The sequence below is a fragment of the Misgurnus anguillicaudatus genome, chromosome 3 (genome assembly GCF_027580225.2).
Source record: "Misgurnus anguillicaudatus chromosome 3, ASM2758022v2, whole genome shotgun sequence".
Lineage (NCBI taxonomy): Eukaryota > Metazoa > Chordata > Actinopteri > Cypriniformes > Cobitidae > Misgurnus > Misgurnus anguillicaudatus.
In genome coordinates, this window is record NC_073339.2 from 11656917 (window position 1) to 11683984 (window position 27068).

At 37.5% G+C, this 27068-nt stretch overlaps 1 protein-coding gene across 9 annotated transcripts in view; it reads left to right on the plus strand.

The window, feature by feature from the left end:
* itsn1 (intersectin 1 (SH3 domain protein)) overlaps positions 1 to 26239 on the plus strand; it is a 68497-nt gene extending 42258 nt beyond the window's left edge. For all 9 annotated transcript variants that reach the window (XM_055204602.2, XM_055204603.2, XM_055204605.2 and 6 more), the window contains 20 exons: positions 389 to 696; positions 775 to 946; positions 1023 to 1228; positions 1536 to 1618; positions 2460 to 2626; positions 2809 to 2854; positions 2942 to 3063; positions 3328 to 3451; positions 8542 to 8733; positions 13710 to 13831; positions 14427 to 14533; positions 14792 to 14975; positions 15559 to 15657; positions 15743 to 15910; positions 19218 to 19430; positions 19515 to 19636; positions 19725 to 19807; positions 19901 to 19984; positions 20168 to 20341; positions 23015 to 26239. In XM_055204602.2, the coding sequence (XP_055060577.2) occupies positions 389 to 696; positions 775 to 946; positions 1023 to 1228; positions 1536 to 1618; positions 2460 to 2626; positions 2809 to 2854; positions 2942 to 3063; positions 3328 to 3451; positions 8542 to 8733; positions 13710 to 13831; positions 14427 to 14533; positions 14792 to 14975; positions 15559 to 15657; positions 15743 to 15910; positions 19218 to 19430; positions 19515 to 19636; positions 19725 to 19807; positions 19901 to 19984; positions 20168 to 20341; positions 23015 to 23163 (2925 nt within the window). In that variant the 3' untranslated portion in view covers positions 23164 to 26239. The remainder of the gene's footprint in view (positions 1 to 388; positions 697 to 774; positions 947 to 1022; positions 1229 to 1535; positions 1619 to 2459; positions 2627 to 2808; positions 2855 to 2941; positions 3064 to 3327; positions 3452 to 8541; positions 8734 to 13709; positions 13832 to 14426; positions 14534 to 14791; positions 14976 to 15558; positions 15658 to 15742; positions 15911 to 19217; positions 19431 to 19514; positions 19637 to 19724; positions 19808 to 19900; positions 19985 to 20167; positions 20342 to 23014) is intronic.
* The last annotated feature ends 829 nt before the right edge of the window (positions 26240 to 27068 follow it).

The window sequence follows — 27068 nt, forward strand, 5'->3', positions numbered from 1 at the left end:
ACATAATTTAGCTCAGGGGTCAGGTATTGGTACACATCCCTAAATATATGTAATCGTTAACACGCAGATTACAGTAAGAGTTTAGCTTTTATCGCTCACCCCTATTTGGCTTGTGTCTAGGATCCTGATTGATGCCTTTAGGGTTCTCTGCCATAACCATTTATCCCATTACCTGTATTTATTTCATGTATTCCTGTAAGTAATTGTTTCTTTTGGCATTACATACAGTGTGTTTGTATCAAGACCTCTCATGTATATCCATATGTATTACACCACATGTGAAGACATCATGGTTGGCTGTCAGATCTTTCAGTTTTGTGTCCTTTCACACTCTCTCTCTCTCTCTGTTTGTCTCTCATCCGCTCTTGCTTTCTGTTCTGGTCCTCAGGTGGATGAGTCACAGACAGGTGAGCCGGGGTGGTTAGGAGGAGAGATTAAAGGAAAGACTGGCTGGTTTCCAGCAAATTATGCCGAAAAGATCCCTGAATCTGAAGTTCCTCTCAGTTTGAGGGCCAGTAGCACCCCTAAATTGGGATCCCAGATATCATCCACTTCCTCATCTAATTCGGCCACACCCATACAGCCAGTTTCCACAGAGCCTGCACCAATAGCCCCGCCCTCTTCAGCCGCAGCCCCACCAGGCCCCGCCTCCTCATCTTCTTCAACATCTAGCAATTGGGCAGATTTCAGCACTACGTACGTATACTGTCTTTTCCCATCAGTTGTTTACAAACCTGGAGCTTTTGTAACTGGTTCATTTTTAAATTTGGTTAGATGGCCATCTAACTCATCTGTGGAGAAGCAGGACAGCGATGGGTGGGATGCGTGGCCGACCCAGCCCACTCAGCCTTCTCTGTCTGTGCCCAGTGGGGGTCAGATGAGACAGCGCTCGGCTTTCACACCCGCCACACTCTCTGGATCCTCACCCTCACCTGTGCTTGGACAGGTATGTGATACTGTCTCTCAGATATTGTGTCTGTCCCATACTAAAAAATTTCCTAACCTTTGATATTTCATCTCAGGGTGAGAAGGTGGAGGGTCTACAGGCGCAGGCTCTGTACCCCTGGAGAGCCAAAAAAGACAATCACCTGAATTTCAACAAGAATGATGTCATCACCGTGCTTGAGCAGCAGGACATGTGGTGGTTCGGAGAAGTACAGGGGCAGAGAGGATGGTTCCCCAAATCGTACGTCAAACTTATCTCCGGACCTGTACGGAAATCTATGAGGTGTGTACCTGTGATGACCGCGTCTACAGAAGTATAGGTCATGTGGAAGTGGGTGGTTGCAAATTAAAGGTAGAAAAGATAACCATAAAACATTTATTAATAAGCGCCTGTTCACACTAAGACCAAAAATGAATCCACTATCAAAATCATTCATCAGCATCTCAGCTACTATTCATCAGGGTTTGCATAAGTTTAAGTTCCCAAAGGAATCCAGACTTCCTTGTAAATTGTCTGATTTAATCCACAATAAGATTTTTTTAAAGGTGGTAAGGAGTTTAGCTTATGATGCTATGCTTTTTTGTTTCAGTATTGAGTCTGGTTCCTCCGACAGCCCTCCCAGTGTTAAGAGACCCAGCCCGTCTCCGAACAAGCCCACGGATCTCGGAGAAGGTGGGAATACAGCATAAACACAGCACAATGGCGCTTGTATATATTCTCGTAATATGGTCCATATCAGAAGTAACACTTGTCTCTTTCTTTTAGGGCTGCATAATGATTAATTGCGACTAATCGTTTGCAGAATAAAAGTTTGTGTGTTGTGTAGAATAATTATGTATATATAAATACACACACATCCACTTATAATTTTAAGAAAAATATATTTATATATTAAGTATTTATAATTATATATAATATTAATTAAATATAAATATAAAAATGTATACACACATGTAAATCTTTAACCTCTCGACGCGCACTAGCTCGGGTGCGGGATGACATCAGTTTTTTTTAATGCTGCTAACAATATCTATATAGTCTACTGTCTACAAACATTAATAATATTAGCATTACTATACATTGTTTAAAAGGTCTACGGGTTTAGCATCAGTGTATGGTCTCTGTTTTGAGATGCAGATGCTTTAGCATCATAAATGTAGTATTTTGTTACAAAAGTCCAGATGACAACAAGCATAATATAAACGCGACTCCTTACCTTTGTGTTGATATAACGATCGCGAATCGAATCCAGTCTGTTTCAGATGTGTGAATAACCCATAAAAACTCTCCAATAAAATACATCCAATGACCATTTTTTTCCACAAATGCGTATAATCCGTGACATTAGGGCTGAACGATTTGACCTAAAATCAAAACCTCGGTTAATTTAACATTTGACATCGGTTACGATTAATGAGCGATTATTATTATTTTTTGCCTCATAGTTCCCTGGCAAGGTTTGTATTTTAAATATGCTCAGGTATAAGTCTTTGTGCTTTGTTTGTTATTACAGAGTACGTGGCAATGTATACGTATGAAAGCAGTGAGCAAGGTGACCTGACCTTCCAGCAGGGTGATGTCATCACGGTCACAAAAAAAGAAGGGGATTGGTGGACCGGTACTGTGAGTGGGAGGACTGGAGTCTTCCCCTCCAATTACGTCAAACCTAAAGATTCTGAGGTAAACGTCTTAATATGTTGATCAGAACTTGAAGCTGTGAATGCTTTATGGTATCCACTGATGTTTAGCAGATGTTTAAAAAAAATGTTTATCTTTATTGCACAGCCTGAATTTGTGTGTTATTCAAGTGATGCACATATTAAGTATGAGCACAACATTCTTACCTCTGTTTTTCTGCCCAGGGTTTGGGATCTGCAGGGAAAACAGGAAGTTTGGGGAAGAAACCAGGTGGGGTATCTAAAACATAAGATTTTGCTAATTTTGACCATTGCTAACTAACAGCTCACCTGTTTCCTGTTTCACTTTTGTCAACAGAGATCGCTCAGGTCATCGCCCCCTACACAGCCACCGGGCCAGAGCAGCTAACTCTGGCACCAGGTCAGCTCATTCTAATCCGCAAGAAAAACCCGGGAGGATGGTGGGAAGGAGAACTTCAGGTCTGAAAAACACACATGCTGTTAAATACACTCACCACGTTACAAGTTACCGTATGCATAGGTTTTTATGTGTGTTCTCTGTGTAGAAACAGAACATATTTGGTCATATTGCCCTAGTTTATTCAAAGCTGAGTGAATAAAATGATGTAAATGGCATGTTTCAGTTCTTGTGGTGTGACATCATTGGGTACCAGTCAGACAAAACCTTCATAAATGTTTATATGTGAATGTCAATTAATAACCTACTGCTCCTGCTTTCTTCAGGCAAGAGGAAAGAAGCGTCAGATTGGCTGGTTTCCAGCTAATTATGTTAAATTATTAAGCCCTAGCACCAGTAAGACCACACCTACAGAGCCCATCCCACCCAAGCTGCCAACGCCCAATGCAGGTAATGTTTCAGTAAACTTAACGTGCACTAAACTGAGACACATATGAACTGCTGTCTGAAGATCTTTGCACATAGCGTCCGAAATAACAGTCACATTAAAAATTAAAATGAAATAAAAAATAAATACGACCTTGTGTTGTGTCAATCATGTTTACACACTGCCTCCGAAACGTTCGTCCCTTATAAAAAATTCAGATCAGTTTAGATTTACTCTTCAAGTACTTTGTCGTACAAAGTGAATTTCATGATTGACTGTCTCTAAAGCAAAAAAAATCTGCCACGAACCCCAATTGCTAAACATCTATGCTTTGTTGTTCATCCAAGTGTTCTCATCTCACAAAACTTTTAACTTGTTTCATCTGTGAATACTTATTTTTAGAGATTCACCGGAATAAAACATTTTCACAGATAGTCGATTATTTAGACTAGTTTGGTGGTTATACTATGTTGCATGAAATAAATTCTGAAGATTACTTTTTCTGAATTAGGGCTGGAATAAACTATTATTTTTTAAACGATTAATCTAGCGATTATTTTTTCGATGCATCGATTAATCTAACGATTCATTTTATCAGTCCGATTCGACTTCGATTCGATTCTCTCCCCATTAATTAACTCCCCATTAATTAACTAATAGCAATTTATACATGTTGATTTACATATCTGAATGTAAACATTTCAATATATGTTTATTGCTCTTAAAATTTCAAAATATAAAAAGACTATACAAGTGCAAAATAATGCATTCTTAGTCAGAGGTAGCATTCAATAAAGCGTTTGCAGTGCATACTGTGCAGTTTAGTAACAGTATAAAAATCTCAAGTTCAAATTACTTCATTTTACATGCATTTATGAGCAAAACCTCTTCAATGTGTCTTTTAATGGTCAGTGTAATTTTTATAACTTGATTTGTTTAATCCACATTGTTTTCGTGCTGTTCAAGTCCATTTAATGACAGATATAAACACAATTATAGACTTAAGAAGCACATATATTATTAAATCTCTCTCTCTTAGGTTTGTTAAGATAGACTAGGACTCATTTACTGCTGTACAGAGAGTGAATGAAAGTGCAGTCTTCTGGCAACAGTGACATATTTCATTGCTTTCTGTTAAATTGCTCAAATGACTGTTTAATACACACTTGGCATCACATTCATGATTTTATGGTAAAATGACACTTTTTCGCAAAAATCCACGAGCATTTAAACCATAAACAAAGCACTTTCACTTTAATTGAGCGCGAGCAGCGCAGCAGAACTCACGCAGAAACGATTGCAGAATGTTGCTACAGAGCCGCGAGCTCGTGCTGCTCAAGCAGCGGAGTGCATGATTGTTAACATGGGCGTTGAAAAACCACGCGCCGCGCGGCCGCAGGCACTACTCACCCTTGCTGTGTGAATTTGTGAAATCGGCATGGACTGAAGCCACTCGCGTTGCTACTACTCTACGACGCCACCTTTTTGGGTCTGATGAATCAACGCGCACATTTTGCATCGACGTATTTTTTGCGTCGACGTCGTCGATTACGTCGACGCGTTGTCCCAGCCCTATTCTGAATGTTATTCATTCATATAATGACGATTAATATTGAACATTAAACAAGTAATGTTCTTTACATTTTGTATACACAGAGCTCAAATTCATGGCATTTTCGGGTTGTTGGTTTTTTTTACAAAATATATCTGCCATGACTATTGGCTATTCTTAAAATATTTGCCGATAGTGTGCAAAATTGCTTTTTTTGACCGATACCGATTATTGGCTGATATATCAGTGCAGTTACTTCAGGGATGGGCAACTTTGATAATGCCGAGGGCCAGCATTTTTCTCCTTTATACCAAGGGGGCCAGAACCACACGCACAATTTACATCATTCTTTATTTCCTTTATTAAGAAACCACAATATACAATTAACCTGTCTTTAAAGATTTTAACTATAACACTTAGCAATTATGCTAATTCTAAATCATAACTTTATTTTCACTGGACAAGCATTTATAAAACAACGGTTCAACGGTGTTTCAAAGGATTATAAACAATCCCCAACGAAGCATAAGGGTCTTATCTAGCGAAACGATTGTCATTTTTGGCAAGAAATAAAACGCATATATAAAACGCACATTTGCGGACCATTGTAAACAATAAACTGATACAAAGACATTAATTAGTATCAGTTGACATACAACAACGTAGGAACTTTCCTCTTTCTCAACACTTGTAAACACTGGGGCGGAGTTTCGCGTTCGTCCTCTGTGACCTCTTGACGTCATGGCGTATTGCGTGGGGTCACTTGGCGCATCACGACCGGATCTGGACGAGAAGTTGTGCTTTAGAGGTGTATATTTGTTATTTTTCTTGTCAAAAATGACAATCGTTTTGCTAGATAAGACCCTTGTGCCTCGTTTGGGATCGTTTGTAGTCCTTTGAAGCTCCGTTGAAAAAAACTGTTACGTGTTGAGTTGGGTGTTGATTGTTGGTGTCTATTAAAGTCCATTAAAATGAGAAAAATCCTCAATTCCTCAAAAAACATAATTTCTTCTTGACTGAACAAAGAAAGACATCAACATTTTGGATGACATGGTGGTGAGTAAATTATCTGGATGGAATATAAATGGAATATTCCTTTAACTGCATTGCTTTAACATCTGTAACAAGCAAGGCATTTTTAAATTAGTATAGAGAAGTTTCACATCCTGCCCTTAGAGAACAAAATTATTTGAAATAAATAACACATAAATTCAAAACAAAATGTATCTAAAAAACTTTAATAACAATGTTATTTACCTTTCAAATCTGAGAGCAATTCTGGCCCGAGTACGACCCGTCACACAAACCAGTTGGATTGATTTTAACCCGACTGGACCCGAATGTAAACTGACGTGTGTGCAGTCTGCAGCCTTGGTGGCCTCGCAACAAATTTGTCGAGCTTCTCCATTTGTTTATATGACGATGACATCAAGGTAACCGCTAAAATTTACATTTAAAAATATCTGACATGTCTGTCTGAACGAAAATTAACCTATCGCCAGCCACACAATGTCGCAAGGTTTGAAAAGGACATTGACACACACATGCGAGAGTTCAGGGCTTCTCGGGTCCGTTCGGCCAAAACACATTCATTTTAAATAACCCGAGACCGGATTATTGTACCCGACCCGTGTCCGAGGCATGCGTGAAACTTTTAGACCTGAACCTGATCCGGTCTTGGGTCGGACCTCGGGTTTTCGGACTCTGTGAAGACCTCTTCTTCACATAAGCCCAAACACGGGACTATGCTTACTGTGAGGATCCGCGGGACCTAGCGCCCCCTCCTGGTTGGGAGTATTTACATCCTAATACAAAAATCATCATTTTAAAAGTATTTGATTATGTATAATATGGTCCAGAATTAGAATTTACCCCGGGCCGCCAGTTGCCCATCGCTGAGTTACTTATTTAATATCCACAAACTGGATACCGAATTTATGTTGCTCCTGTAATGCTAAGCAATGCTAAAGGTAATTAGTTTGAACCCAGGCACATGCTGATAAAAATATGCATACCTTTGGATGAGGATGATGCCATTGGCCAAACTGTGCATACATTTGCATACATTTTCGAGTTATACGCAACAGGGCTCCAGACTGCCACCAAAATTTGAGAGTCTGCCACTAAATTTTACATCCAGTCGCACATGCGCGACCAGTAAATTTGACCTTTTTTGTGTTGTGACACTGAATTTGACATTGTACTTTCTGCATCTATCATTAAAGTATTTATTAGTAATACAGTGGAAATTAGTAGAAATGTGAATATTTAGTTAGCATATTGATTTACAGTGTGTGCCCCTAAATTTTCTGGTTGCGCCCCTAAAATTTTCAGTTAGGGGCCTATGTGCTCCTAGTGAAAAAGTTAGTATGGAGCCCTGCGCAAACTTGAGCGGCCGCGTGCACGTGGTTGGTAATTTGCATAAAACACGCCCAAACCAGCTCCATATAAGAGCTTTCCGCAGCGCTGGTCCAAATTGTAGAGCAGTTTGTCAGAAGCAAATAATCCATGATCATATTTATTATCAGTGAAGTTCCGTTTTGCTTTGCATTTTTTATTTAGGAGGTTTTGCTGTCGCTGGAGGAAGCCAGTGCTGTTTGTCCACCGAAGTAACAATAAAAAGTATTAATAACTTTACAAATATGACATTTAATTAATATAACAGAGATGCGCATCTGTATCTAAAATAAAACAGACAGGAGATCAAGTGATTGACGTTTGAACTTCTCATTACATTTACATGACGTTTACATTATGAAAGCGTCTGCTTAATGCCTTAAGAGATTTAAATAGTGAGAAAGGAAATCGTGAAGATTTGTCATTATGTGCATCTTCTTTATATGTGTAGAAAAAATAAGTAGGCTATAATAATGTATAATATAATGTGTATATAATAATAATATAGATCATGTATAATAATATATAATGCCGAAAATATTATAATATAAAATATAATCATGTCAATTTTATTTATCAACATTATTATAAACATAATTTTTAAAGCCTAGCGTACGTGATTATTGCTTACGAGTGGTTTTAGGTTTTCTTGAATGTTTGCGTACAATTTTGATACCAAAGTTTTTGTTGAATCATCCGTACGCACATCTAACGCACAAATTTGTGCGTACGCATGCTTAGTGAATGAGACCCATTGTTTTTCGGCTTTTGTGAAAGTAAATTTATCCCTTTTATATTTTATCATTGGTAACACTTTACAATAAGGTTCATTAGTTAAAATTAATGTATGAACAAACCATGAGCAATACATTTGTTACAGTATTTATTAATCTTTGTTAATGTTAGTTAATAGAAATAAAGCTTTTAATTGTTTGTTCATGTTAGTTCACGGTGCATTAACTAACGTTAACAAGATTTTTAAAAAAGTATTCGTAATTGTTGAAATTAACATTAACAAAGATTAATTAATGCTGTATGAGTGCAGTTCATTATTAGTTCATGTTAACTAATGTTTTTAACTAATGAACCTTATTGTAAAGTGTTACTTATATTTGTATTTTGCTGTTGGCTGACCCCTTTTTTATTTGTGTTTGCCCGTCACAGTGTGCCAGGTGATTGGCATGTACGACTACACAGCCCAGAACGATGACGAGCTGCCTTTTGGCAAAGGCCAAATCATCAACGTCTTGAGCAGAGAGGATCCCGATTGGTGGAAAGGGGAGCTGAACGGTTCCGTCGGACTTTTCCCATCCAACTACGTCAAGCTGACCACCGACACGGACCCCAGCCAACAATGTAAGTCCAGACTGTTAAACACTCTCGCAAACACACACTCAGTCTAAACGTCTCTCTATCTCTTGTCTAGCACAGTGAAATTACAGATATTTAGTCAATTCCAAATTTCATTTTCCTCCCGAGAGCGTCTTGCAATTAAAGCTTTGGCTAAAAGCATGGCTCGTGCCAGTGTGGCCTCTAATACTTCCATAAGGATCTTTGAGGACCTTCTCAAAGTTAGCTTTAGCAAATAAATTCTGTGCGGTGGAGTTACAGACCGGTCCTTATCCTCTGCCACACCGAAGCCCCTCCCCTTCCTGTCTCCAAGCAACCTCTCACCTCCATGTTGTAGAGCATTACGTAGTACGACCTCATCTCTATCTCTTTGCCTGCATGCTAGTGTCCTTGTCATTGTGGCGTCCTGTGAAAGTGTCTTGCCGAGTCCATTTAGTTCTCCTAGCTCGTAAAGATTTTTGCACATTGTGTTTTTTCTTTCCTTTTCTTTCTTTTTTCCTTTTTTTTGCTTATGTGCTGTGTTTTCCTCTTTCTAGGACTGTTATGTTGCCCATATCCCACTCAGCCTTGAAAGTCCTCAAAGCGACCCACTATCCCTTAAACTGTGCCCAGCGGGATGATGGGAGATGGAACATTGATCATGTGACTGCCCCCAGCTGGCTTTGTGGCCAGAAGAGACGAATACTACAGAGAGCAGTCGTTAACCTCAATATTGAGAACCGTAGACGCTCGCCAAAATTGCAGGCCGGCCTCCTTCGCATTAAAGCAATTAAATAAACAAGAATGCCTAACATTTTGAAGGATCTCTTTCCTTTTCTTTGGACAAATTCATGAAATTAATCATTCACACTGAATTTGTATAGAGAATGAATTAAATGCACTAATCGAATAAAAAAGTGCTGGATAGTGGGTCCTTTTGTGGCTTTCTGTCATCTAGTCCCAAAACCCCGCCTCGTTTTGAAGCGACCAATCGGGAATATGGTTCCATTCAGTATTAAGTTTCACATCTCCATCGTACTAATGCACCCCCCCTCCCAGATTCCTCATTGGACCATAGCACTACAGAATGACCCACTATTCATGAGTCATGACGTAACCGGGGTGCAGGAACAAACGTGCTTGTTATTAGTGTCATTGCAACCTCATCAATGTGTGGAATTGAGACAGCGATGTGTACGGCATATCCGACCAATTCCAATATCAAATGTGTGTTAAAGGTCATACTTTTTCATTTCGAATGCCAAAAGAAATACTTCACCCAAATTTGGATTAAAGAGAGTCATGTTGGTCTAAAAAAGGACTATGGTCATTTTTGGGTGAATGATTACTTTAAAAGAATAATGGTCGGACATGCATGAACGTCATGTAGAAAACTACGGTTTCGTGTAGTACACCCCACCCCCTTTCTTAACATAGAGGTGCTGTCATTCAGTTTGATGGACAGGATGGACTCATCAGTCTATTGTCCAATCATAAGCCTCTTTGTGTCATCATCTGTTACATGTTCATACCAAAACAATGGACGAATAGATGTGTGCTTGGTAGTCTTTTTGTTTTATTAATGTTCGTTTCATATTGTCTGTGTGACGGGGTTGAGATTTGGTGTTGCAAACCAAAAAAAACTGCACAACTGCCACTTGAGGATAATGGTACATAGACAGATGTGCGTTACGTACACGTCGTATTGGGAGTGTGAACCTGTTCAGCAGAGCGATCTGAATTTTTTTGAGCATTAAACGTTCATTTCACGTGTAATTGTGTTTCCAATGTAGATGAATGAATGCTTTTGTATCCTTTAATCTTTTATGGTTTACTGTCCTTGTGTTGATCGAATTTGCAATTATTTTTGAAATGTTGACGTTTATTTGGAGAACACTATATTTCAAGTTGTTCGTAATACAACTCACTATTTTTATAACTAGCTAGAGATCATTTAGGACGTCCAAATTTTGTTCAGTTGAATCAATTGAATCAATTTTGTCATGCTATTGAATGGAACGAACGGCATCAGTGTGAGGATTAATGTACTGAATATAAGCTTAATACCATTTTAATCACAAATGCTTATATATTAATAGGAGTTTACAAGTGCAACAAGGAATTTCATTTAAATAGATTAGGGTCTTTAGATCATCCAGTGTTTTTTTTTTTTTTATTAAGCATGGATTTAATTTATGCTCCTTTAACATTGTACTGGCAACTAATTTTATTTCGTTTTATCTGCCTCCAAACAGTATTGTAATTACAAAGTTATAAATTCCTGTTATACTCCTTCCAAATTTATTTCATATCTGTGTGGTTCCACCACGTTAAAGTATCGCTGCTTTAATATTGGCTGAACGGACTGTCCGTCGTAACTGATGATCAGTCTACTGGACGATTTGTTTGTTTGTTTGTTTGTTTTCCGTTTAAGTGAACCAACCACCATCCTCGGACTACAGAAGCACAAATGCTTCCTTACCATCCAATATCTGCAATACTGTATATTGAAATGCATCTGTTCTGAATCTCAAAGCGATGTCCAAAACATTAACCATTGTACTTGGTTATGAAAGCATTTTATCGAAAATAAAATGAATGTACAGTTATGAACTCAGCTATGTACAACAGTTTCTAGCTTTAATGAAAGTGTCATACCATCTTTATAAAAAATGATGTATAACCATTAAAGGACTCCATGGCAACTGCAGACTTGTTCAGTTATTTTCCTATCGTTCTCAAAAGCGTCAAACTTCTGTGTTTTTGAATGTTGAGTAATAACGTATGTTGATTCTCAAGCGTTAGCTTGGGCAAGTACAACAGAAGACACATTTTTGAGCATGCATACATGTTCATTAAGAAAGAAACATATTTGCTTTATTCCGTACGTGTCTAGAATACTTGATTCTGATCATTCTGATGTTTTTGTATAATACTCTTTCTCACGTAATTCTAAGTTAAATGTAATCAATCCAAAAATAATAGTTAGCTATGCAATAAACTTCATGATGGTCTTCTGACCACCCTGTAGCATTTTTTTTTGCAATAAAGGAGGAGATGAGTACTTGATTTTGTATATGGGGATGATTATATAGGTGTCCAAAGTCATTTTTGTTTGAGCTTTTTTCACTGTCATGGATCACAAGATGTTACAGGACATAACAATATATTTACTGTAAAAAGTGGCTGAAAAGTGGCTGAAAATTATGATTACCGAATTGGTGTCAATTCTGTTACTGTTAAACGCTGTTACCAAGTTAGAGTAACAGTGTTGACTGTTTTACAAGTCTTAAAAACTTACATTTTCTCACTTTAAGTGAAAATTAAGGGCTTTAACGCCTAAAATATTTAAACATTTTCAACTGAAATTGATCATTTAAGTACAAAATTTCACAAGTGAGAAAATTTTAATTGAAAAAGTTTTATAAAGTTAAATTTTCTCACTTTAAGTGAAAATTAAGGGGTTTAACGCCTAAAATATTTCAACATTTTCAACTGAAATTGATCATTTAAGTTGAAAATTTCACAAGTGAGAAAATTTAAATTGAAAAAGTTTTATTAAGGGGTTTAACGCCTAAAATATTTAAACATTTTCAACTGAAATTGATCATTTAAGTTTAAAATTTTACAAGTGAGAAAATTTAAATTGAAAAAGTTTTATAAACTTAAATTTTCTCACTTTAAGTGAAAATTAAGGGGTTTAACGCCTAAAATATTTAAACATTTTCAACTGAAATTGATCATTTAATTTGAAAATTTCACAAGTGAGAATATTTAAATGGAAGAAGTTTTATAAACTTACATTTTCTCACTTTAAGTGAGAATTTAGGGTTTTAACACCTAAAATATTTAAACATTTTCAACTGAAATTGATCATTTAAGTTTAAAATTTTACAAGTGAGAAAATTTAAATTGATAAAGTTTTATAAAGTTAAATTTTCTCACTTTAAGTGAAAATTAAGGGGTTTAACGCCTAAAATATTTCAACATTTTCAACTGAAATTGATCATTTAAGTTGAAAATTTCACAAGTGAGAAAATTTAAATGGAAAAAGTTTTATAAACTTAAATTTTCTCACTTTAAGTGAGAATTTAGGGTTTTAACACCTAAAATATTTAAACATTTTCAACTGAAATTGATCATTTAAGTTTAAAATTTTACAAGTGAGAAAATTTAAATTGAAAGTTTTATAAAGTTAAATTTTATCAATTTAAGTGAAAATTTAGGTTTTTAACGCCTAAAATATTTAAACATTTTCAACTGAAATTGATCATTTAAGTTTAAAATTTTACAAGTGAGAAAATTTTGATTGAAAGTTTTATAAACTTAAATTTTCTACCTTTTAAGTGAAAATTTTGTGTTTTAACGCCTAAAATATTTAAACATTTTCAACTGAAATTGATCATTTAAGTTGAAAATTTTACAAGTGAGAAAATTTTAATTGAAAGTTTTATAAACTTAAATTTTCTACCTTTTAAGTGACCACAAATGAGAAAATTTATGTTGAAAAAAATTACAATTTTTGGCATTACCAATTTAAATAATTTTTTAAGTTGATCCAACTTTTACTTTTTACTGTGTGTGTGAGAGAGAGAGGGAGGGAGAACAAGTGCGTGTTACATCTATACAAATGACAATAAGACAAATTAGAAAACAAAATATACAATACATACTGTCAACACTGTTACTCTACCTCAATTACATAGTTTAACAGTAACAGAACTGAACCTGACTAATTCGGACAACAGGAAATCATGATTTTCAGTTATGAGATATTTTCACAGAAAGTTTTATTGTTATGGCCATGACAATGAGTACAAAGTTATTCAAATAATTAAAAATATACATTGACAAAAATTGACTTTGGACACCAAATGTACCGGCAATAATCACCCACATATTTTTGTTGTGCTTGATTTTTATCTACACCAAAATTGACCAACAACTTATACATGTAATGTTAACGTAAGCGTGTGAAATTGGATTGTCTATGCGTTCCCCAGGGTGTGCGGATCTGCACCTTCTCGACATGCTGACCCCGATGGAAAGGAAGAGGCAGGGCTACATTCATGAGCTTATTGTTACAGAGGAAAACTATGTCAATGACCTGCAGCTGGTCACGGAGGTAAAAATGACGAAATTATGACTAAAAGGTCTGTTTAACTAAGATCAGTCTATTAAAGTCATGCAAGATAATTAGTACACTGTAAAAATTACTTGTTGAACTTAAATGTAACATTTTAACTTTCTTGACTAGTGAGGAGTTGCTATAAATTATAAAATGAATAAGCTTTAAGTTATTTACACTTTATTTTTAGAATTTATAGCAACTTGATTAGCAAAGTTGATTAAACTTAAAAATTGTGCAACAAGGATTTTTTACAGTGTAGGAATGAGGTGATGTCGTCATTAAAACATGATCTACAATATAGTGTGTTCAGTATATACAGTAATCTACATTGTGAATATGGAGTTTTTTTGTAATTATCATGAAAATGTCACTTTCTAAAACTTCTATTGCTCATAAAAAATACTTATTTTCTAGTCTTCCTTTCTGCAAATTATTTTTTTAAGATATAAAACTCAGATTATATTGATTGTCTTTTAAAGATTAATTCAAGTATTATTTAAATTGTCTCTTGCATTTCAAACAAAAAACACTGATAGTACTTTTATCAAAATACAAAGTATTTGAGTGATGAGCTACGGTTTGTTTTCAGACCTTCCAGAAGCCTCTGCTGGAGTCTGAATTGTTGACAGAGAAGGAAGTGGCCATGATTTTCGTCAACTGGAAAGAGCTGATCATGTGCAACATCAAGCTGCTCAAGTACGCCACCTGCCGTTTAATCTGAGTCCTGTCCTCTAAGCGAGTTCATCATTAGTCACAATGCAATTAACTAACCCCTGCCTGTAATCCTGCTTTTTGGTTTCTCACAGTATGCAGAATTTATTTAGGCAGCATGTACGGTCATTAAATTAACTTTCATAGCCTAACTACAGAGACAACATCTTTAAAAAAATAAAATGAATGTATCTCCATATAATGGTCATTACATCACTCGTAATGTTCCTCTTCCGTCTCCAGGGCGTTGCGGGTGAGGAAGAAGATGTCAGGGGAGCGCATGCCGGTGAAGATGATTGGTGACATCCTGACAGCTCAGCTTCCTCACATGCAGCCGTACATCCGCTTCTGCAGCTGCCAGCTCAACGGCGCCACCCTCATCCAGCAGAAAACAGATGAGGTGCCTGAATTCAAAGAGTTTGTTAAGGTGAGACTTCATCTGCAACAAGCTTAAACTGGTAATCCAACCCATTTGGTCGTTCTCAGCAGAAACCATGTAAATGACATGGATTTACTAAAATGTTTACACTTCCTGAATTCAGGATGGGTTGGATGCCAAAGTTTGTTCAGTGCCCTAATGCCTATAGTGTTTGCTTTGAATAGACATATGTGACCCTGGACCACAAAAGCAGTCTTTGAGATACATTAATCTGAAATCTGAATTTAAAAAAACTTTCCATTGATGTATGGTTTGTTAGAATAGGACAATTTAAAAAAATCTGGAATCTAAGGGTGCAAAAGATCTAAATATTGAGAAAATCACCTTTAAAGTTGTCCAAAAAGTCCTTATCAATACATATTACTAATGATAAAAAAAATATATATATATATATATTTATTTATTTATTTATTTATTTATTTACTGTAGTAAATTTACAAATATCTTTGTAAATAAATATTAAATATTTAAAAAATGATAATTTTGCTACAAATATACCCGTGCTACTTATGACTATTATTGTGGTGCACGGTCACATATTACAGTCATTTATGAATTGCAAATTTTACAGAGGTTGGCAATGGACCCTCGCTGTAAGGGAATGCCCCTGTCCAGTTTCCTCCTCAAACCCATGCAGAGAGTCACTCGGTACCCTCTCATCATCAAAAACGTACGTGCACACTCATCAACGTCTTTCTGATGGTCAGATTAAATTCAGCAACTTTGTCACACGTGCTATTCGTGCTCTCATGCAGATTTTAGAGAATACTCCAGAGAGTCATCCGGACCACAGTCACCTGCGTTTAGCGCTGGAGAAGGCTGAGGAGCTCTGCTCGCAGGTCAACGAAGGCGTGCGTGAGAAAGAAAATTCGGACCGCTTGGAGTGGATCCAGGCTCATGTGCAATGTGAGGGGCTTTCAGAGGTATGACAACACAAACATACATTACACACACACACACACACACACACAGAGAGAGAGAGACTTCGATTTTGTTTATACTGGAAATAAATCTGATTGGTTAAGACTGCCTATTGGATTATGATCTGAGATTTGGTTTAAATCCAATTTTGAAATGTCAGATTTTACACTCTCACATAGATTCATTTGTCTTTGCTTTTTTGAGATAGTTCAGTCTGTTTAGACTGAAACAACTAATGCTGCGTTCACACCAGCCGCGGTAGAGGCGTGAAGCGCAAGTGATTTCAATGTTAAGTCAATGTAAAGACGCGTTTACGCGTGTCTGGGGGTCTCGCGGCGCGAATAAGGCATTTAGCGCGGCGCGGTAGACGCGAATCTGCCTAATTTGCGCGTATGACGCGAGTTGAGCGTTGCCGCGGGAAGTCTGCGAGTTGAAAATCTGAACTTTAGCGGAAAATCGTGCTGCGTTAACCAATCAGGAGCTTGTTCGAGTAGTGACGTGATTACAGGAAGCGAGGGGAGTCGCAGAAGACCTTCCCATGACGCAAATTTCTGCGTAAATGTCTCGAATGACTAGATTTTCAAGCGAGTAAACTCAACATGTTCAAACTCAAGCGTCCATCTACGTGCAAATATCGCGTTTTTTCCGCCTCTACCGCGTTTGGTGGGAATCCAGCATAAAGGCTGGGCCACAAAAAAAAGGAAAATCTTATGAGATTTTCAGAATTTGAGGGACCACAAACATAACAATAAAAAATCTGATTTCCTGTTACCTCATTTGTAAGTCGCTTTGGACAAAAGCGCCGGCTAAAGGACTAAATGTAAATGTAAGTCTATTGCGGTCAAACGTGATGGCGGATGATCGGGAATGAAGAAATGGCATTAGTACTATATGTGTCCCTGGACCCCAAAACCAGTCGTAAGTCGTACAGGTATATTTTGGCGCTTTTTCATTGCATAGTACCCTGCGGGTCAGGTCGCGTCAGCTCACCTTACTTTGGCTTGGTTAGCTTTTCCATTGAGTTTAGTACCACTTCAGAGTGGGAGGGATTATAGACGTGTCGTTATATTTGCGCTAGGGGTGTAACGGTACGTGTATTCGTACCGGACCGTTTCAGTACAGGGCTTTCGGCACCTGGCCGAATGCAATCGTTTTGGTGCCCAACATAGGTCAATTTTCGTGTTTCCACACAAACGTATTAGGTGGTGGAAGTCTCCACGTTCAGCGCAAGTCTTCTGTCATATAACATAATTCGCCCCGCAGAAAGATTTTTACTTACTTAGTTGTATATTCGTTTGATTATTATGTTTTGTTCTTTCAAAAGTGCGTTAGAGGTTGCGCGTCTTTCGTTGCTACGCAGTCATGAGTCGCGCTTTTTGTGACAGCGAGAATAAGGAATGCGTGACCAGATTTTTCATCTGCACCTTACGTCAATCATATCATTGTCACAATGCGATCAGCTGGTCGGGACAGAGAAGAGCTGTAACCCGGGCTTACTCAGCTATTACTCAGCTGCGGAGGGGTTCGTTAGTTTAAGTCACAGCTTACATTGGCAACACAAGCAAAGATTAGGAGAAACGTGCAAAAGATTAAAGATGGCTATGTATGCAACTCACTCATCTCAAAATGAGTGTATAATAAGTATATCATCATGTTGCTTGCTATGCAGTTACACATAGAGCAATAATATTATTTTTATACAGAGATGGTACATAACCAATTCAATACTGTGACTTAAAAAAATCCAAAATAAATCAAAACAGAAACATTTTTGGTGGCAAAATAAACAACCTGCAGTTTAATGTATGCATTTTTCCTCTTACTGTACCGAAAATTAACCGAACCGTGGCTTCAAAACCGAGGTACGCACCGAACCGTGATTTTTGCGTACCGTTACAACCCTAATTTGTGCTGCCTACTGCTGTGACATCATACAAAAAGTGTGAGCGAGCATCGTTGGAATGCAGTGTTTCCCATACATATTTGTCAGTCCGCCAAAAAATCCAAATTTACCACCACAAATAGATGTTTGCACATCGCGTTTGTCACTATACCTCTGTCTTACATGACAAGTTACCGAAAGTTTGTTCCACGAAAGATTTAAAGCATTTTACAGGGTTCCCACAGGTCCTTGAAATCCTTGAAAGTTTGTGAATCTGGGAAAAAAATTCAAGGCCCTGGGAAGTTTTTAAAAATATACATACATAGATTAAGGTCATTGAAAGTTGTAGGAGCCATTTATATTCACCCTTAGTTTGGTTTATTTAGTTATTGCTTATTTTGGTCACTAGGGGGAGTATTGCACTGGGTGTATCACGTCACTGGAAAGTAGATATATCTACAGGTGTGGTAATTAGTGAGAAAGGTGTGGATGGTGGGGAACACACGGTTCTTACCGTAGCCGTGAGTCTGCCACAATAATTTATTTATCAGCACAACAGCACTTGATCAATCAACACTGGGCAAAGAATGATTTTATGATACCTCTTTTGATATATTTATAATAAACGGGAACACCACCCAAAGAGAGCTAAAGAGTCTGGACTTCTTTCTGCTACGCGTTGAGAACACCATGCCATCCATGCTAAGGCTTAGAGGTTAGCCTCCACAAAAGTTTTTGAATCTATTTTATGCAAGAAGTTTTCTGAAAAAAAATCCATATTATTCCCTGTGTAGTGTAGGATAATATCATAAAAATTCTAGACTTTTTAAGCACATGTGCTAAACTGTTTGCTTTAAATGCTTATACTGTATCTTCTGTATGCGAATGTTGATTCATACCAAAATGCTTTTTTTCATAGTTGTGTTTGACACATGAAAACGTCTCGGGTTACGTATATAACTGTTTTCTGAGAAGGGAACGAGATGCTGCGTCTCTCTTGCCATACTTCCTGCGTCCCTGTAACACCGTCTTTGGCAATATTTCAGATAGCGATGTACTTCCTGGCCCCCTGCGTCACCCTGTCTTTGTCGTTAAGCCTCACCATTGGTTGAATTTGATATACACATTCAGACGCAATTACCCCTGGAGGCGTCCCCAAAGTGTCACCGCAGTGACCCAGTGCAAGTTCCCTCGAAAGGGAACTGTAACAATGTATCTTTAAAGGTAACACAATATAAGTTTGCTCTCACTTGAAATGTGTCCCCACATTTAGTCCTTGAATTTGAGAGTATTGGACCTCGAAATTCCTTGAAAGGTGCTTGAATTTGAAGTTAACTAAGGTGTGGGAACTCTGATTTTACCTCTTAACAACTAAATTAATCCAATATGAAATAAATGTATGACCCCTTTATTCTCTCTCCGCACAGCAACTTGTGTTCAACTCCGTTACAAACTGCCTGGGACCTCGAAAATTCCTGCACAGTGGCAAACTGTACAAAGCCAAAAGCAACAAGGAGCTTTACGGCTTCCTGTTTAATGACTTCCTGCTCCTCACGCAGATCATCAAACCTCTCGGCTCGTCTGGAAACGACAAGGTTTTCAGCAGCAAGTCACACCTGCAGTATCGCATGTACAAAACGGTGAGAAGTTCTTGTGGATCATGTTTTAATCATCACAATGCCGTTTTGACCTCAATTGATATTTGATAGTTTTGTCCTCCTCAGCCCATCTTTCTGAACGAGGTGTTGGTAAAGCTCCCTACTGATCCTTCAGGAGATGAACCCATATTCCACATCTCTCACATCGACAGGGTCTACACTATACGGGCTGAGAGCATAAATGAGCGGTATTTATGAACACACAAGTCATGAACGTGCACCGATCCCTCATTACGCAACACATCAGATCACACTTTCTCCTCTTCAATCCTGCAGGACCGCCTGGGTACAGAAGATCAAAGCCGCCTCTGAGCTCTTTATCGAAACGGAGAAGAAGAAGAGAGAGAAAGCGTACCTGGGTCCGTCTTACAGATTTTACACACACCTCACTACATTAATAAAGTTTTGAATGAAGTCTTTGCCTTACTTCTGTGTTAATATGATGTTCGCAGTGAGGTCTCAAAGGGCCACAGGGATCGGACGGCTGATGGTGAACATCGTAGAAGGCATTGAACTGAAGCCCTGCCGCTCGAATGGTAATGAATGTAAAGTTGGTTAAATGGCCAACAGTTAGGAATTGGTCCAATATCATCAGCACTATTGGTAGTCTCACATCCAATCAGATGCATGATTCATTTTTACATCATTTTACTGGGCTGTGAGCTTTCTGGAACTATTGACCATTTATTTCAGTCATATGTGTGCGTGTGTATGTGCAGGTAAAAGTAATCCATACTGTGAGGTGACGATGGGCTCTCAGTGTCACGTGACTAAGACACTGCAGGACACTTTGAACCCCAAATGGAACTCAAACTGCCAGTTCTTCATTAAGGACCTGGAGCAGGACGTGCTGTGTGTCACTGTGTTTGAAAGGGATCAGTTCTCCCCGGATGGTTAGTATACCCTCTTATAATACTCGTACGTACTTAATTACATACTATGGGGTGGTTCCCCGGAAAGAGATTAGTTTAAGCCAGGACTATGCCTTAGTTTAATTAGAAAGTATAACTAGTTTTGACAAACATGCATTACTAAAAACATTACTTGTGAGCATTTTGAGGCAAAACAAAGGGCACTGATGTATTTTAAGATATGTCAGTGTAAGTTGTTTTCAGTTTGGACAGCTCTTACTTTTATTTTAGTCTAGGACTAGTCTAATCCCTGTCCGGGAAACCGCCCCAATATGTATGCTTTCATGTGTAAATTTAATCACATATACGTATGCTCTCACTAATATTTAGTTTCTTAAAAATGTTTAGTCTTATTTAATCTTATATTAAAGTATTTTTAATATATAGTACTTAATATATAGTATTTTTTTCTACTGGATCGCCTAAGGGGCCAATCACATCAAACGCGTTTTAAACGCTTGGAAACACAAGGCGAACCGCACTGCCTTTTTTGGTCACTTAAAAAAAGAGCAGTGCGGCGCGGCTTTTTATATTGCAAGGCAACCACCGATGCAGATGTTCTGTCAATCAAATATTGAATCGTGAGTGCTCTTTTGCTGTTAAAGGGACACTCCACTTTTATTAAAAATATGCTAATTTTCCAGCTCTCCTAAAGTTAAACATTTGATTTTTACTGTTTTGGAATCCATTCAGCTGATCTCCGGGTCTGGCGCTTCCACTTTTGGCGTAGCTTGGCATAATTCATTGAGTCTGATTAGACCAGTGGCATGGCGCTAAAAAAATAACCAAAGAGTTTTAATATTTTTCCTGTTTAAAATTTGACTCTTCTGTAGTTACACCGTGTACTAAGACCGACAGAAAATTAAAAATTGAAAATGGCTAGAAACTATACTCTCATTCTGCCGTACTAATCAAGGACTTTGCTGCCGTAACATGGCTGCAGGAGGCGCAATGATATTACGCAGTGCCCGAAAATAGTTAACTGCTGTTGAAAGTTACTAAGGGGACTATTTTCGGGCACTGCGTAATATCATTGCGCCTCCTGCAGCCATGTTACGGCAGCAAAGTCCTTGAGTGAGAGATTAGTTCCTATCCATATCTTTCTAGAAAATTGCAACTTTTTATTTTCTGTCGGTCTTAGTACACGATGTAAGAGTCAAGAAGAGTCAAGTTTTAAATAGGAAAAATATATAAACTTTTTGGTTATTTTTTAGCACGATGCTAATGGTCTAATCAGATTCAATGGATTGTGCTAAGCTATGCTAAAATTGGTGCCGCCGGACCCGGAGATCGGCTGAATGGATTCCAAAGAGGTAGAGATCAGGTGTTTAACTATAGGGGAGCTGAAAAATGAGCATATTTTCAAAAAAAAAGTGATATTTGCAGAAACTTTCAAAAGAGGACGCTTGTTCTGACCTTGATCGAGGGTGAAAGGTGCACAAACACACAGGAGAGAGTGAGTTAGTGGAATCCGGTTGTTGCAAGCCACTGTAACTTACGTCACCACAACGGAAGGCCCGATTCGATTGGACAATGGAAAAACGAGTATGATGGCAGGCGCTTTTCCGCTCTCAGCGCTCCTTCAAAAATGCCTGCTGCCTCAGGCGGCAAAAACGCAAAGCTTAAAGTCGCAATGAAAGTAAAATAATATATATTTTTTAATTAATGTGCCCTCATAATCTTTAATCAAAAATGCAAATTTCCTCCCCTCCTAAAAACGATCTCTCTTTACTTCCGGTCATAATGTTTGGCAGGTGGGCGGGGTCTGGGAGAATATCGCTGTGATAAGCAATTAGCAACACGACCCAACTTCAAATGATCCAATCAGATCTCGATGGACAAATTCAAATCCAGCCCTGCCTTATTTCATTTCAGAGACCGGTTTTACTCGGATACACGTCACCACGGGGAAAATTAGGCAATTGATACTTCCGTTTCATGGCGACTTTAAACTGCGCGCATAACGCTCACTGCCCATAGAAAATCATTCAAAAAAGCGCCTGCAACTGCCAAAAATGCATTTGGTGTGATCAGCTCCTTAGTCTGCTCAGCGACAACCAACCGCTTCCTTCAACTTTCATAAAAAAGATGTACATTTTTATTTTCCATAAATTTTTAAATATATTATTCAATATATTGTATGTTTTATAGGATCAGCTAAGTCTGGCTCTCTCTCAAGGGTTTTTTTCACCCAAGAAGTTTTTTTCCCAATTAATTTTTCAACCCCTTGGGAGTCAGCTGACATTAGCTTAACTTTGAACTTTCTTTTATACTTTACATTAATACTCCGCTCACTAGTGCGGTTTAATGTACGGATGTACTTTGGTACTTTTGTTTTCCTCTGATTTTTCTGTTTTCTCTTGTTTTTATCAATGTAAAGCTGATTTGGAACAATTAAATTAAATAAAAAAATTAATTGAAGTGAATAATGTTGCATATGCAATTGGCCACATACAGCGGTAAAATAAGTATTGAACACTTCACCATTTTTTTCAGTTAACATATTTCTAAAGGTGCTATTGACATGTAACTTTCATGCAGTCCACATATTCAAAGAATTCAAACCATAGATATTCATAAATTAAATTAAATCATTGTGTCGTTTATTTAGTTTCTTACAAGATAAAGTAATAATAGAGTACTTTGTGCTGGTAGATTTCTTGGGCAGAACGGAGATTCGGCTGGCCGACATTAAGAAGGACCAGGGCTCTAAGGGCCCCATCACCAAGCGTCTGCTTTTACACGAAGTCCCCACGGGCGAGATCGTGGTCCGACTGGACCTTCAGCTCTTTGACGAACCCTGACCCGTGTTGTTCGACCTGACCTTTTGACCCTCAGATCCCATATGCGCTGCTCCTCCGTGGTGAAAGCCATCAGCCTATGTGACAATCCCACTCCACCCAGCATCGTGAACCCAGAGCGTGAATGTGTTTCCGCAAGAAATCTGTGATCGGGATCAAATTTTTGTTGTCCTTGGTAGCATTTAAAGCCAAGCGTTGTGTGCGTGAGTGTAAATGAAGAATGCACTGTAGAGGAGAAAATATTTCTGTCTCTAATGATGTGAAGGATGTCTCAGGATGCTGTAAGTCTTATTTGAGCTGGAAATTTGCCATAACGTTTTTGCAGCTATTTATTTTAAAATGCACAGAATCGTCATATAATGAAAACTTGTTCCAGGTGATTCCAAGTGCCATTCCGATGACTCCCATAGGTGAATCTCACAAAACTCAATTACTTTAATATACAGATTAAAAATAATTCTCAATACTGTATTGTGAAACAGATGATATTTAAATTATGTAATGGTAGTATTTGAATGAATCCAGTTTTAAATACAAAATTGTAATACAGTAATGAGAATTTAATCACAATGATTAACACGACACATAAAACATGTAAGGTAAAGGGAAAGATGTACTGTATTAAAGGTGCATTGTGTAACTTTTAGAAGGATCTTTTGACAGAAATGCAATATAATCTACATAACTATATTATCAGTTATGAACTGTATTGTTTATATTACCTTAGAATGAGCCGTTTTTATTTACATACACCGCTGCTCCCCTTACATGAGGGTCGCCATTTTGCGCCACCATGTTTCTACAGTAGCCCTAAACAGACAAACTGCTGTACAGAGCGCGTTTCATCACTACGTTGTCTCAGACGATGACATATTTGTCCTGTTACCGTAACTTCTCTATACTTTTCGAAAGGGAGGAGTGAGCTGCGGACGTTGTCGTTGGTTGCAATTCACAGTCTCGCAGCTAGATGCCGCTAAAAATCTACACAATGATCTGGACACATTAGGGATATTAAAACAAAGTCGCAGTGCAACAAAAAAATGGGAGTAAAAATAAAAATAAGACCTGGTTATGTTTTTTTATATGAGATTCGTCCTTAACTCTTTCCCCGCCAGCGTTTTTAAAAAAAAGTTGCCAGCCAGCGCCAGCATTTTTCATGATTTTCACAAAAGTTTAATGCCTTCCTGAAAATGTTTTTTTAAATATATAAACAAACAATATATCAAATGAAAGAACAGACCCTCTGCTTTCAAACAAAAAAAGTTTCATCCTACCTTCATTAGTTCTCTTTTTATCACCTCTCAAATATGGGTAGGCTTCTTCAAAAACACTTCAAAAAAAAATTTGAGCAAAAAGCTGAAATAATTCCATTTTTGTGAAGGACTTTTGATAGAGATCAGATGCAGAGCGATCTTTAAAACATACACGGAGTTCTTTTTTTTCACGTGAGGCGCTACTTCCGGGTTGTATAAGTTGCGGAAGTGGATAATAGCAGTATTGTGGAAAGCCGGAAATTCTCGACATCGGCAGGGAAGCGTTTTCTCTTAATTGACGAGTTATCTCGTCAATGGCGGCGAAAGAGTTAAATAAGTCTTACTAGCAACATGTTGTTTCTGAAAATCATCAATACTAAAACACACCAAGTTTTGCTGGCAAACCTTTCTAGTGTCATGACCAAACCATTTTTATTTATTTTTTCCAGTTGTTTTTAAGTAAACATATTGGGAACACAGTTGGTAACTACCAAGTTCTATCCAGTTTGTAATTCCTTACAAAGTTTCATGGAAAATGTTTGGGTAATTGGAGGAGATATGGTTAGATAGGGCTGCGAACACTCCACAGCAAAATGATTTTAATATATGCAAGATGAAATTGTGGGAGAAATTAGTTTTTGCTATTTAATGATTGTTTATCGATTCACTTATTTATTTTTATTTTGTGAGAATGGGACACATCGGCAGTAAACGTCAGAAATGTTGCCAAGGGGTTTTCTTGAAGTGTTTTTCTGTATAAGTCTTTTTTCTGCATCAAATTTTTGAAATGTTCCTAAGATGGGCTTAAATACAGTATGAGCCTCCATTAGTTTAATTTTAGCAATAATTCATGATATTTTCTTAAGATATTCTTCAATATTCCACAGATGATCTTAATTTTGTTTTGGTACATCCCAAAGTAAACTATTTAATATATAGTGCTATATTTAAGTTTTATACTGCATTACTAATAAGTTCAAGGTTTGCTAATAATTAATGTGTGTTTATTTTTTATTCTTGTGCTGTTAATGATCAACACTGTAGTCATGTCTGTAAAAATGAGAAATTTGTTAAACTGTTGTTTGTAAAAAGCTAAAAACGGAACTTGCAGATTTGCAAAGGCGCAGTGGATAAAACGCAATTTGTTCAGTCTTAAATTAACCAGAAGGGATCAAGTGTTTAACCCATACCTGCAGGAAATATAATCTCTAAATCTGTTATAGAAAAAAACTACTGTTTTTACATGTTCGATACAATGTTTTTGTACGTTTGCCCCTAAATGATCGCACTACTGAGCCTAAGAAAGATGCTGTTTGCTTTTAGACTTTAGCTTCTGTATCACTGAATACAAGACACACATTAATATTCCACTGCTGTGCTAGTGAGATATACCAGTGTGATCGAGAAGAACAGATAACTTATTTCACTTGATCTTTCTGTGTATGTGTGTATATGTGAGAGAGTATTTCTGAGTGCTGTTTGCTGGGTCACTTTTCCAAACCTCATGAAGAATATTCTAGACAATGCAAGAGGTCATGGTCACGGTCACGTCATTTACCTCTCCTGTTTCTCTCCTAACCTCTCTTCCATCTCTTGTCATGCACACTGTACATTTTCATATCAGGAGTTTTGCCCATCTTTATTATTTTTAATGAGCAAGTTCCCATTGATTCAACAGTAATATATGTGTCTATGTTTAAATCTTTGAATGGAATATAATATATTACAACTTGAGAAGTAAATATGTTGATGACAGCGTATTGTTATCAATGTAGAAGCAGTGTGTTGTCTTAATGTTGCAAATAAAACTCGATTGGACCAAGGTATATATGGTATAAATGGTATTATTTGTAGTCGTTTTGCTTATTCCTCTTTGATTTTTTACTAAAAGTACCAAGATAACTGTGTACTACGTTTTTAATGCTAATATGCTAACAAAAATGTATTAAGAATTATTTATAGGCTAATTAAATAGTTCTGTGGTTTGACAAATCCATCTTTAAAAGTACACATTTTGTTCTAAAGTTATGGAATTAGGTAATATGTAATTATAACTGCAAGATATGACGCGTTTTTCGACTTCATGGGGACCTGCGCAGACCTATCTGCGAATGACATCACAAACCACGAAAACTCGCGATACTTAAGTATCGTTCCTCGATCCCGTGAAATCAAACTTTTATTCTGCAAAAAGACCAAGGAGACAAATTTAGGGATCCTATCCGTGGATAGTATGGATTTCCATCTTTTCAAAATTTGCAAAAAAAGATAAACAAAAAAATGCGTATAGGTGCGTTTCCATCAAGTTGTTTGAGCGAATGACGGTGGTATTGGGTAACCTAGCAACCAACAGTAAACAAAACAATGTACGCGTGGAAAATCGAGACAGGACTGCGTGTAGTCACAATGGGGTAAGTTATTAATGTATTTGCCATGGAGCTTGTAATTGCCAAACTGAATGCTGTGCACAGAGGAAGAAATGCAGACTTTTTATAAAGGCACGACGTCGACGAGTCCCGTGGTAAAGAAAACTCCAGCGGAAACAGACGGTCAGTCCCGTGGGTTTAATGTTCACTACGTCAGAATTAATTTGACAAATGCGTTTCCATCTTCCATTATTCGCATTCACTCTTTTTCGTAAATCAAAAACTACCT